The sequence below is a fragment of the Brassica napus genome, chromosome A3, assembly GCF_020379485.1.
Source record: "Brassica napus cultivar Da-Ae chromosome A3, Da-Ae, whole genome shotgun sequence".
NCBI lineage: Eukaryota > Viridiplantae > Streptophyta > Magnoliopsida > Brassicales > Brassicaceae > Brassica > Brassica napus.
The window spans coordinates 6,872,113-6,884,623 of record NC_063436.1 but is presented as its reverse complement, the minus strand read 5'-3'; the positions used below and the strand labels follow the sequence as shown (position 1 = coordinate 6,884,623).

The window sequence follows — 12,511 nt, the reverse complement described above, 5'->3', positions numbered from 1 at the left end:
GATTTTAGTTGACAAATGACACTTCATTTCATAAAGTTTTGAGAATCTTTGAATCCAATAATGAATCAACTTGATCATATCATGTTGCTACAAATGTTGGTAATAAGAATTACCGTTAAGAGATGGCAAACAAAATGTGGTTAAAGGGTTGCCCAAGATGGATAAGGACATTCGTATTCCCATCCTGTTCCAGAGTATCGAACGCAATGTAACCAAAGAGCCTCGTCATGCTCCTCGTACCTGCATGATTCAGAAAACATAAGACAAGGCTCAATACAACAATGGTAGTTGTTTTATGGTCTCTCTTTTTTACCCTTGTGGGATAAGCTTTGGGCAGTTTGTGCACATTGGATCAATGCTGAAGTCTTCACTGGAATACACATAGTCGTTTGGGGATGCCATCTTTCTCTCATCCGCATCAATTCTTTTTGCAATCTTGGTCTCCAGATTATCCACTTGTTGATTGAGATAAAGTGGGTCATTCGCTATGGGATGCCCTGTATATTGTAGATGCACTCGTATCTACAATCATCAAAAAACAGAAATGAGAAACGCCAAAGAAAAAACCAAACTCTGTCTATCTATTCTCCTGATGCTAAAGACACTTGCTTACTTGATGAGTTCGTCCTGTCACTGGTTCACACAAGACGAGGCTGTGAGTCCCATTTGTATCGATTCTAGTGAACTTGGTACACGCAGGCTTCCCCTTCACCTTCTTATCATCACCACTTGAATTGGCGTCCTACATAACGCATATAGACATCCTGATATTTTACTTATAAGTGTAAATGGAATACTTTATGTTTTGTATATCTAGAGGCATAAAGTGGTTTTACCTCTGCTGTGCTTCTTCCTTCACTACCGTTATAATTTATGTTGGCGTCGACTACTTTCTGAGACACCAAAGTCATGCAGTTACTTCAAATGAACTTTCAAACCGAACATGAAGATAACTTTTTTGAGTTTTGGATACTATGAAAGGCCTCAAATCAGTTCTAAGGTTAATTAGTATATGAGGTTGGTAACTAGAAACAATCCACACATCATTAATAGAATTAAAAAGAGCTTCACACCTCATCTTCTGGGAACACGCCAATAACTTTTGCGATATAAAGTTTCTTAACTATCCCACCCTCAATCTGAAACAATCAAGACAAGTACTAAGTTATGACATTTTTAATTTACCAGAGCCAATAGCATCTTATGAGTTAGCCAAGAAAACTGAGTCCAACTTTTAAGAATACCTGTTTCCTGAAAAAATCAGCTTTGGCAGCAGTTCTTGCTATGATGAGCAATCCAGAAACCAAACGGTCTAATCGGTGAATAGCTGTGAGAAAAAAAAATGATGCAAGGATAGCTAGTGTTGTATCATTTTTTCTAAAAACGGTAAACTAAGACTATGTATGGATACGAAAGAGAGGGCCGAGGTCATGCTCAGCATCAAGGATTCCAACAACTGTATTCTTACGGTACTGACCACATGGATGCACCTACACAATAAGAAAAAGATCAGCGCTGTTACCAAAATATCAATCTTACAAAGGTGTGACAATGTTTGTTATAATACTAACGCTTTAGTTAGTACAAAAGGGAAGTTAACAAAGCTATTTTTTTTAGCTTCTAAATCAACCATTCTTATTTCTGAACAAAACATGTTCAAATTCTCCAGTAAATGAGCTTACCCTACGGTCAGAGACCCTATGAGGAGAAAATAAATACAATGGAATACTCACAGGAATAGAAGCTGGTTTGGAGACAGTAACAACATCAGGTTCATTCACAAGGATCTCTACATCATCAGTCATCACCGGTGGTTCATGCCTGAAACCTTCCACACATTCTAAACTTAGATACACACATTCAATGCAACTAGAAAACCAGTTATAAGATACAACCACATGAATAAAAAAACTAGCTTTAAGAACAACCTGTGGACGAAATGAGTGATCTTTTGAGAAGATCTCACAATATATGAAACTGGTACAGTTTCTCCATCAACTTTGATTCTTCCACACTTGACTGCACCAACCTGTAACCGTTTGAATCAAAATCAAAATCAAAATCTCAAAACACAAACATGACGAGCAGGAGGAACATACATAGTAGTCACGAGGTCTGCCTTTGAATTCATCAGCGAACAAGTCCACGATTGTTTTCCCCGTCCAGCGTTTATTCACCTAACAAAATGGCCTACCAATTTCAACCTCACTGTAAAGAATGAAAGATTTAGAAAGAGGAGACTTACATGAGAGATGAACTCGAAGTAGTACGGCCTCACATGGCGTCTCCCTTCACAAACGAAACCAATCAATTAGAAAGAGCGAACCCAGAAAAGTAGAGAGATTTTGGGGTTTAGTTTGAAGGAATCACCTCCATGGAAGATGTAGTCTTGCTTCTGTGAGAGTTTCGGAGACGATGTCTGCAGAACTATGTCAGTAGTGTTCATGCTGGTGCCGATGGCAGAAGAAGAAGAAGGGGAGGAGGCGGGCTTCTCTCCGGCGTCGACTTCTTGCAGCTTTCGTTTCATTTTTTTTTCCTTTTTTTTTAGATTAAACAAAAAACCAACTGAAGGTGTGGGTCATGGGTGGTCGTTGTCGATGTCTAGTTTGGGTTTAAGTAAACCGACCTTTTTTTAAGCTACACCAAACCCAAAATACTTGAACAAAAACATGGTTAAGATGGTTGCAAGCAAGACCAGACCATTCACTAAACGGAAATATTGATCTGATCGATTAAACAATGAGTGCTATCTAGCATCCGAAAGAACACTACAGTTCACACAAATGTTTCACAGCGATCTTAGACGTTCATCCAAGAGGTCAAGAACACGATTTGAACTACTGCTTAATACGCTCTCTGGAACACCACATGATCCCTCTCTCTCTCTCTCTCTCTCTCTCTTAGGCACCGCTCTCTTAGTCTTATAGGCAAATTAATATTTTAGGTAACCTCTAATTAGGTAATGTGTTAGTGGAGGTGTGTACACTTACCATCTCCGATGCTACACTAAAATTTACTCTATATTTCACTTTAAAATAGATTAACTCTATTATAGAGTTGGATTTGCTCCAATGTTTCACTCTATAATAGAGTGAAATATAGACTAATCTTGTTTTTTTACTCCAAATATAGAGTGAAAAAATAAGATTACTCTATATTTCACTCTATTATAGAGTAACTCTATTATAGAGTGAACCATTAGAGCAAATTCAACTCTATAATAGAGTTACTCTATTTTAGAGTGAAATATAGAGTAAATTTTAGTGTTGCATTGGAGATGTCCTAACCCTCCATTTTTTTGGGCATTTTGGACTTTACTTGTGTATAAGATTGAGTAAAAGTAAAACATAATTACAATCGGTTGTGTGGTAAATATCGTGGATTAAGATGCTTGTCGTGTATTGATCGTCCAAAACCAAATATATGCCAATGTTGGTTAAAACGTCGTTTCTAATCCACAACCAAATTTCCGTTCAAAACACTGCGAAACCAAATCGAGTAAAAAAACTCAAATCACTAAAACTTGTATCCAACAAACGTATGTTCATTTTTTTGGATCGTTCTCATTACAAATAAACAAATAATGACGTGTCAAGGCATGTATCCCCATCCTCACTAGTAGGTAGGGTCCCAATATATTATTATTGTACTCGTTCATCTCCTCCTCTTCTCTCTGAAATTGCATCATCATCCATTTTCATCTCATCAGCTTCAAAGAGAAGAGAGAGATGCCTTCGACCTTCTCCAAGCCGACTTCTCCCTCTTCTCCCAACAATTCTCCTCTCTCCCGCGCCTCCTCCGAGGCCGACCTCCGTCTCCGCGAGGCCGAGGAGCGGCTTCGCGACGCCATGGCCGAGCTCCAGCGCAGACAGCGCTCCGCCGCGCGTGGCTCCCACGCCGATCTCTGCGATCACGCCGACGTCTCCTGCGTCGCCAATGCCATCGGCAATCTCTGCCAGAGCTTCCTCCTCTCCTACGGCGTCAGGGTCGGCATCGGGATCCTTCTCCGCGCTTTCAAGCTCGCTCGAGGCCACTCTTATTCCTCTCTTCTCGATCTCAAGGTGACCTTCAATCGACGAAAGGGATAGGCTTTCGTTAATAATTGCTTTTGATTAAGATAAATTTAGAGTCTTTATGTGATCTTTTATTCACTCATACATGAACAATGGTTGCAGCAACTTGTCTCGGAGACAGATTTGATTGTTAGGGAAGAAGCTTGTCGTATTGGTCTCCTTTTCGGTGGCTTTACCGGCTCCTATCACTTACTCAGATGCTGTTTGAGGAAGTGGAGGAAGAAAGAGACGCCTTTGAATTCGTAAGTCTTTTATGTTTGGCTCTTTATTTCATTTTTGTATTGTTGTGTCTACGTTTCTTATTTGCTTCTGCTGGTGCCTAGTGCTTTAAAAGTTTGTTTCCTTATTATGACTTTGATTAAGGGTGGAACAGAGTCTTAGCAGGTTCGATTGCTGGTTTGTCTATCCTGGCTTTAGATGATTCCACCCAGCGGCGCACACTTGCTCTATACCTCTTGGCTAGATTAGGCCAGGTACATCTAATGGTGTCATGCTGAGTAATATCACTGGACAGATGTGTTTTTGGGAGTCTGATCTCTTCATCTTTGTGAACAGGCGGCTTACAACTCCGCAAAGTCAAAGAACAAGTTCCATCTTTGGGGAAGCCATTGGAGACATGGAGATTCTTTACTTTTTTCTGTCGCTTGTGCCCAGGTAATTGAGATTCTTCCTTCTTTTTTCTTCTCCTAGTTGTCTTCTAAATAGTTTAATAAATGGAGTGGACAAGTTCATGTAAGTGCATAGATGTTATAATGCTCTGTTGATCATACTTTATACTTTTTCAATTCTGATTGATGCGTGGTGCAGGTTATGTATGCTTTTATAATGCGTCCTGAAACCTTGCCAAAATCATATAGAGAGTTTATTCAGAAGACAGGACCAGTTGCAAGGCCTGTCTACCAGGCTGTGAGAGAATGCTGCAGAGGTGGTCCAATCGATGTAGCTTCCTTATCAGCCTATATCTCTAGTAAAAACGAAGCCAGTGACGTAGAGGTGGAAGAGTTTGCTTCCATCATCCCTTGTTCAGCTATTCATCCAAACACTAACTCGTGCCTGGCTCAAAATGCTAACGCAATGTCAGCTACATTCAAGAAAACATTCCCTTTATACTTCTCCCTCACATTCGTCCCATATGTTGTTCTAAACCTACAAAGGGTAAGGCTTTCAGAATCCAATTGGTTTATGCTTTAGTCAGAGATAATAAGATGTATCTTCTGATGCTATCGTACACTTTTTCAGTTCGTGGCTTCTCCTTACCGGACATCTTGGCATTCAATCAGAGATTCAGTTAGATCAACTTCCTTCTTGTCTGCTTTTGTTGGGATTTTTCAGGTAACTGGTCCCTTCATTTCACACAGTTTCATAAGATGTATGTGTCTAAATACTTAATGTCCCATTTGCAAATAGGCTTTCATATGTGCCCATAGAAAAGTTGCATCCAAGGACCACAAGATCGTTTACTGGTTCGCGGGTGGTGTAGCGGCCCTCTCGGTTATGCTGGAGAAAAAACCGAGACGCTCTGAGCTTGCTCTATACGTTCTTCCCCGAGCAGGAGATTCACTGTGGGAGATACTTGTCAACCGCCACGTTCTTCCTGATATTAAGAACGCTGAGGTACTAACAATTCAAGGGACCAAACGTTCTTCCTCTTTAATAGTAGAACTGCTCTTTTTATTTATACAATCAATGAAAACAGGTGGCTATGTTCTGTGCATGTATGGGAGGAATCATGTATTACCTAGAGCATGAACCCGATACGTTGGCTCCGTTTCTGAGGGGGCTCATCCGAAGGTTTCTTGCTAGTCAAATAAGCAATTCTAGCAGTAAAAACCGGCAAAGCTCTTCCTATGTGTATCGCCAGAGTCTAGATGCGTTGGAGAAGCCGAAACCGCCTCCAGAGAGTGGGGAAGGCGAAGCTCAAAAAGCTGAAGAGAAGTACAACCTGGAGGCTATTCCTGGTCTTTAGAAGCAAAGATGTATGCTAGTTCCAGCAGCTGTACTAGCATCATGATTTTGATAAAAAAAGGTTAATGTTTACATTCCCCTGGAAGAAAAGGGTTCATTCCACCGAGATTGAATTATAGGTTTAGGAATCTTGTTTAAGTGTCTTTCTTTTTCTTCCCATAATAACAGAAACTCTCTTCTTAATTGCAAATTTGACCCAGTGATAAGTCATGTGCAGGTTCATGATCTTAGGCAGAAAGTCTGGACTTAGATAACTAGAAGTCAAATGATGTGTAACTAATGCTACAAAGTCAGAAGACACTTGTAACCATTTCTTTCATTTAAGGAACTTTTCAAATGTCAAAAGGGATTTTCTGTAATAGAATAAATGTCAAGAGATTGTCGTGATGACCAACCACCATAGTATATTCAAAGTTCAAACCAATACCGTCTATCGCTCTCTCTCTCTCTCCTCCTTTGCGTCATAACCAAAATGGATGCTTTTGAGACTCATCAACCGAGAGAGATCGCGACTCATCCTCTGCATAACTCCTTTAGTCCCAGGAGTGAAGAGTATGTCGTGGCCGGGAAGTTTCCACGGGAGAGGTCATCAGTCTTTGATTTGGACAAAGATGGTTCTAGCCCTCTGCATGCGGCTGCAGCAGCCGGCCAAGTAGAGACCGTGAGGGCAATTTTGGGAATCGACAAGAAACTTTGCAGGCTTAAAGGTAGAGATGGAAAGACTCCACTTCATGTGGCAGCGATGAGAGGCAAAACCGATGTGATCAGAGAGATTGTCTCCAGCTGCGTTGATTGCGTAGAAGATGAGACGGTTCAAGGTCAAACTGCTTTGCATCTCGCTGTTATGCACCAAGAGATCGGAGCGGTGGTAGCTATTGTTGAGTTGATCACGGAGATGAATCAAATTGAAGTGTTGTACAAGAAAGATGAACAGGGTAACACTGCTCTTCATCTAGCTACCTGGAGAAAAAATCGCCAGGTAAGAACAATGGTTGAATACTTTTTGTTGTAAGAGTAGAATCCAAAATGTGTGTTTGTTACCTTACAGGTGATTGAAGTGTTGGTTGAGGCAATACCAGAAGAGTCTAAGACATTTGAGGTGAATGCAATGAACAAGATGGGTCTCTCTGCACTGGATTTGCTGGTTATGTTTCCGAGCGAAGCAGGCGATAGAGAAATCTATGAGAAACTTATCCAAGCTGGAGCTCAAAGAGGGAGCGATATAGGTACCACCACCAATATCCAAAGAACCACTTCTTTAACTTCCGCTTGCCAAGAGAGAGCAATGGAGTCACAAAGCCATAAAGATCTCGTGAAATACTTCACTTTCAAAAAGCACAGAGACTCGCCATCAGAGGCACGCAGCGCTTTACTGGTGGTGGCTTCGCTCGTCGCGACAGCCACCTTCCAGGCCAGCCTGACTCCACCAGGTGGAACCTGGCAAGATAGCTACACACCTGATGTTTCCCAGAACGCAACTAGCCAACAACCTCATATAGCAGGGCAGTCTATCATGGGGACATTCAACGGAATCGCTTTCACTTTGTTCGTCTTCTTTAACACGATTGGGTTTTCGGTTTCGCTGTCTATGCTGAATATTCTCACCCTCGGGTTCCCGTTGCGGTTCCAGCTTCAGATCTGTATGATGGCTATGTACTTCTCCCACAACACGGCCATGACCAGCGTGGCGCCTGATCATGTGAAGCTTTACTGCGTTCTCATCACGTCCATCCTTGCTGCTGCCACTCCAGCTTTGATGAGGTTGCTTGAGAAGCCTATTCCCATGCTCTGTCAATTATGGGACTCCATGTTACAGAAAATCTGTTGTCAGTAGATAATATTTCATGTAGAGGTTTTGTAACATAAAAAGCCAGTTCATTATCTATCTTCTCCTAATCATGTTGTAAAGTAATGAAAAGAAGAGACCCAAATATTTCAGTTACAAGCCATCATATTAAACCAAAAACAATTCGAAGAGAACCAAAATTAAATCGTACCGAGCTTAAACCAAAACATCAGCGAGAACTAACGGGCCGAAAATGGGCCTCTAAGGAAGACCTAGCTAAAACCCTAACTAACTCATCACACTATATAAATAGATTGCAATCGCCGTATGCTTGTATCATCAAATTTCAATTCAATTCATCATCAGTGCATCTTGTTTACGATTCCATGAATAGTTTTTTTTTTTTTCTGGTTTAAATGCTGTTCTCTTTTGATTGATTCGTTTTCTTTTGGTCGATCATCTTTTTCCATTATAAAAAAAAAAAGATAGAGAAGGCAGTGACGACTCGGAAATATTCAAGCTCAACAGACCGGAATTAGGCGTTTCTTTCGAGACTCGTTTCTGTGTCGATAATCCCGCTGAACTGAGCCTTCTTGATTTTACTCGCTTTGATTTTGAAATATCGATTTATGTTTTAATGAATTGGAGATGACGATGAGGATATAATGCTCCCTCTTCTGAGTTCAGCTGAAGTAACTTGCTGGCAGAATCGAACCTAATATCACTAGCCACCACTGAGTCATCTCCTTCCAATATAAATATTGTTTTTTCCACCACTGATTGATTTGGATTTTGGATAATGACTACTGACGATTGCTATGATCATAAGATTGTTATAATTTAATTCCCGCAAAAAAATCACTCTCAGTACAGTTAGTGGTGATTCTCAATATATGATTTCAATTCCCTATACAGAATCCAAACATCCAAAATATCGTCAATTTGATTAACCGTTTCTTCTTGCACTTACATTTGACAAATTATAGGTAAAACAAATCTATAATTTTAGCAAATCGAATATACGAACAATGCAATTGTTGTGTCTCTTCTTAATATTTTTCTAACGAAATTGCCAATGTATTTTTGGGACTAGTATGAACTATGAACAGGCGTCAACACCTTTTGAGTCTGAACAAATTGAATGGTCCGGAATAGTCAGCTACCTCACGGATCGTACAGCAGAAACTTAAAACTTATTTCTGCTTGGAAGATTTTTTGAAAAAAGATCAATTCCATCGATTTCGTTGACTATTTTTTATCTCCACCATTACTTTTATTTATTACCTTTTCTGAATTGAATTTTAATATCTATTTTTATCCTTTGTCGAGTGTATTTATTTGGCAACGAAAAATGTTGTTTTCCAATTAGTGTAAGACAAACAATTTTTTTTTTGTTTTAAAGAATTGTTCATCATTTTCAGCCATGAGATATAATGTTATGTTTATGGTTTCTTGTGTTCTCACATTTCTCGTTCTAAATAATGCTAAAGGTATTTTTTGAGTTATTCATTGCTGATCTAAACAATTCTTCAATTTAATAATCTTTTGAGGTTTATATATTGCAGTAGAGGTGGAAGCCATAAAAAAATTTGGATGCAAAATCGGAAACAATTTTCAAGGAACATGCGGAAATAATGGAAAGAGTGCATGTGTAAACGATTTTAAAAAATTTCGTGGGTTTCCAAATAATATTGGAATACGTTGTGACTGTTCTGATCGACCTAACATCCCTGGTGTACCTCCCAGTCGTAAATGTGCATGTCAACATGATTGCTAAATTTTTCAAGATCTCTATGACCATAATTTCTTTTCTAATAACTACATGAGATCAAAGTAATCGAGAGTTTCTGGGATAGATCTGGCAAGAATATGGGTCATGCCTGACAAATAATTCTCTGAATTGTATTATTCTTTTTTTTTTTTGTCAAACTCTGAATTGTATTATTCATGGTTCAAAATAGAAATGTGAGCTAATAATATCCAAGTTATTTACCTTATATATTTATATATATATATAGATTGAGTTTTTTCTCTGTCTTATTATGTACATAGATAAGAAATGTTGACTTATGAATGTATTAAAACATGAAACATATTTAACACAAAACCAGTCATTGCATTCTATTACAGATTCAGTCTCCTAGATATCAAGTTGAAGCCTACATGGATCCATAATAGTAAACAAACAAACAAGTGTATTCACATGTTGAATTAGGATATGACCATCAAGAAATGATTTTCTCCACCTTCTGTGCCAACGATTACATACCTTATTTAGTTATTATATAATTGTACTCGTACCTCACACTATATATCCTTGTCTAGACATTTCTCAAAGCTCCACTGGAAATACATTCTTGTTTTTTATTTCTATTTAACCATTGCAGTCCCTCGTATATGAAAGCACACCAATTATTATTTTATCGTCACTAAATGTTTGTGATTGTTTTTTACATTTTTCAGTTACATATATACTGTATTAAGTTTTTCAACGAAAGCCATAAATGTTCAAAAAAATTCTTAGACGATCAAGTAAAAAGTAAACACTACAAAAAAAAACTCACTAGCACATACTACCTTTGTTCTTTAATATTACATATTCTAGAAAAAAAATTGTTTTAAAAAGATTTATTTTCTACATTTTAAAGACATGTTTTATTAACTAATTGTAAATTTCAAAAAAACTTAATTGTACTTACTGAGTTTTTATTGGCTTAAATTATGAAACAAAGATAAACACAAAAAATTATGCAAATTTAATGTGTTTTATTAAAATGTGTGAAAAAACTAGAATATGTAACATTAAGAAATAGAGGGAGTAATATATAACCATTAGTTTTCGCATATTCTAACAAAATACCAAAGAAATATAAATTATTAAGTGTTTGATATAACTCTAGAAAGTTAAGTAGGTCAAAATGACTATAAGCTAAAAAATTAATAACCTTTCAAGCATAATATTCAAAAAAATACGGTAAATAATTTTGTAAAACCACATTGTTTTATTTGATTATCTTAATTAATAAACTAAGAGAATAAGAATAAAACTAGAAAACTATTGTTTCATCTTCACAATCATTTGCAAGTAAAACAGAGAATTTTAATCATTACCTGCATGACCGACTCCGTTTGACCCGCGTCAGGGCAGATACGAGTCCATTGATTCTCTGAATGGTAACAGCGGATTGAGCAGTGCGGGATAAGCGGGTTGGATACTGCGGTACGGTTTAACTGCGGTTTGTACAAGAGAAACGCATGCTGCGGAACAACTGCGGTTTGTGTAAAATAAGCGGTTCAAAAAATAATATGAATGGTAACATGTATAATAAATAGTATAACGGCGGGATACATATAATATATTTTAAAAAAGCAATGATACTAATATAATATTTTAAAATATAAAATTTATTTATAAATTAGTTTATATATCTCAAATATGAAATTTACTATGCTATTACTGAAATTTTATTTAATTTATAAAATAAATTATATATTGGAGAACTTTACAAATCAGATTCACATATACCTCATCTAAAATATTGTATTCAAAACTTTAGCTAGGCATGGACACATTTATCCAGAACCAAAATGAACCAAACCGAAAAATGAGGTTTGGTTTGGATTTGGGTTTTGATCCTATCATTTATACTAGTGGATCATATATCTTTAGAACCGAAAAGCTAGAACCGAACGAAAAACTGAACCATAACTGAATCGAGATCCGAATAGGTATGTGAATTTCTATAATATAGTTTATATATTGATAAATATTAACTATATTTGTTTTTATAATAATCTAATCTATGTTGCATGGAAATTCGGTTGAAGGTATGTTTCATGTTTCGGAAACGTTTCAGAATCGGAATCTTTCGGAAACTCGCAGAAACGCATTGGAAACTCGTTTCTTAAAAATCTCAGTTTGGAAACTTAGTGGAAACTTGCGTTTCTATTGTGGAAACTCGCGTTTCTGTTCTGGAAACGCTAAAACTTTCCAATTAGTTATGATTTGTTGTTATGATTTTTATTTTTGTTAAACTATTTAATATTTAAGTACTCGGTTTTTGTTATTTTGAATTTTTTATATGATTTTGATGTTTAATAATGACTTTGGATATAAGCAGATTCTCAACTTTGTTATCCAAACCGAACTGAAACCGAACCAAACTTTCTAAATACCAAACGGATCCTAAAGCTCTAGAACCGAAGAAACGAAAGAACCAACTGAAACTGAACCGAAAAGTAGTATTGATGTAATTGAGTGAAACATATTTATAATTATATAGACAAAATAAAATTAAGTAAATAAGTAAAGATAATATAAAGATATAGTAGATATATGTATAGAATAAAAATAATTTATTTACAATAATATAACCTCTTAACCACACTATATTTTTGAATACAGATTAATGTGCTCTAAATAATGTGTTAATTTGTAAAATTTTAGAAATATTTTATTATTGATGAAAAACAATCAATAAAGAACCGCACGTTGAAACACATCTCATTTGCTGTGGTTAAAGTTTGCATGGCGTTCCACTGATTTTCTTACGTAATGCGAACCGCCTGCGTTTCAGTTGATTTTTATATTATTTAATTTTCAGCTTAAACACATCTAAATATTTGTGTTGAATGGTAACCTTAATTGCGGTCCAGTCCGTCCCGCATGTCAACCGCACTATACATT

General features: G+C 37.1%; 3 protein-coding genes, 1 non-coding gene and 1 pseudogene across 4 annotated transcripts; 4 read left to right on the top strand and 1 right to left on the bottom strand.

Annotated features, from left to right (window-relative positions):
• Positions 1-2: 2 nt before the first annotated feature.
• Positions 3-2,854, bottom strand: LOC106345873 (RNA pseudouridine synthase 7-like). Its single transcript, XM_013785080.3, has 12 exons — positions 2,371-2,854; positions 2,246-2,289; positions 2,100-2,177; positions 1,929-2,029; positions 1,734-1,821; positions 1,412-1,490; positions 1,245-1,327; positions 1,074-1,139; positions 837-893; positions 614-742; positions 314-522; positions 3-240 (listed from the first exon to the last, which is right to left on the bottom strand). The coding sequence occupies exons 1-12, from the start codon at positions 2,525-2,527 to the stop codon at positions 141-143; spliced, it is 1,191 nt and encodes a 396-aa protein (XP_013640534.1). The 5' UTR covers positions 2,528-2,854; the 3' UTR covers positions 3-140.
• A 793-nt stretch (positions 2,855-3,647) lies between these two features.
• On the top strand, positions 3,648-6,383 carry LOC106345875. The gene is made up of 8 exons (XM_013785082.3): positions 3,648-4,061; positions 4,176-4,315; positions 4,447-4,546; positions 4,629-4,727; positions 4,881-5,228; positions 5,313-5,405; positions 5,481-5,687; positions 5,770-6,383. The coding sequence occupies exons 1-8, from the start codon at positions 3,729-3,731 to the stop codon at positions 6,037-6,039; spliced, it is 1,590 nt and encodes a 529-aa protein (XP_013640536.1). The 5' UTR covers positions 3,648-3,728; the 3' UTR covers positions 6,040-6,383.
• Positions 6,384-6,508: 125 nt separating this feature from the next.
• On the top strand, positions 6,509-8,600 carry LOC106345876 (ankyrin repeat-containing protein BDA1). The gene is made up of 2 exons (XM_013785083.3): positions 6,509-7,017; positions 7,087-8,600. The coding sequence occupies exons 1-2, from the start codon at positions 6,511-6,513 to the stop codon at positions 7,870-7,872; spliced, it is 1,293 nt and encodes a 430-aa protein (XP_013640537.1). The 5' UTR covers positions 6,509-6,510; the 3' UTR covers positions 7,873-8,600.
• Positions 8,315-8,417, top strand: LOC125607832 (annotated as a pseudogene).
• Positions 8,469-8,566, top strand: LOC125607693. The gene has a single exon (XR_007338764.1). It is a non-coding gene; the product is annotated as a small nucleolar RNA R30/Z108 (small nucleolar RNA).
• Positions 8,601-12,511: the final 3,911 nt, after the last annotated feature.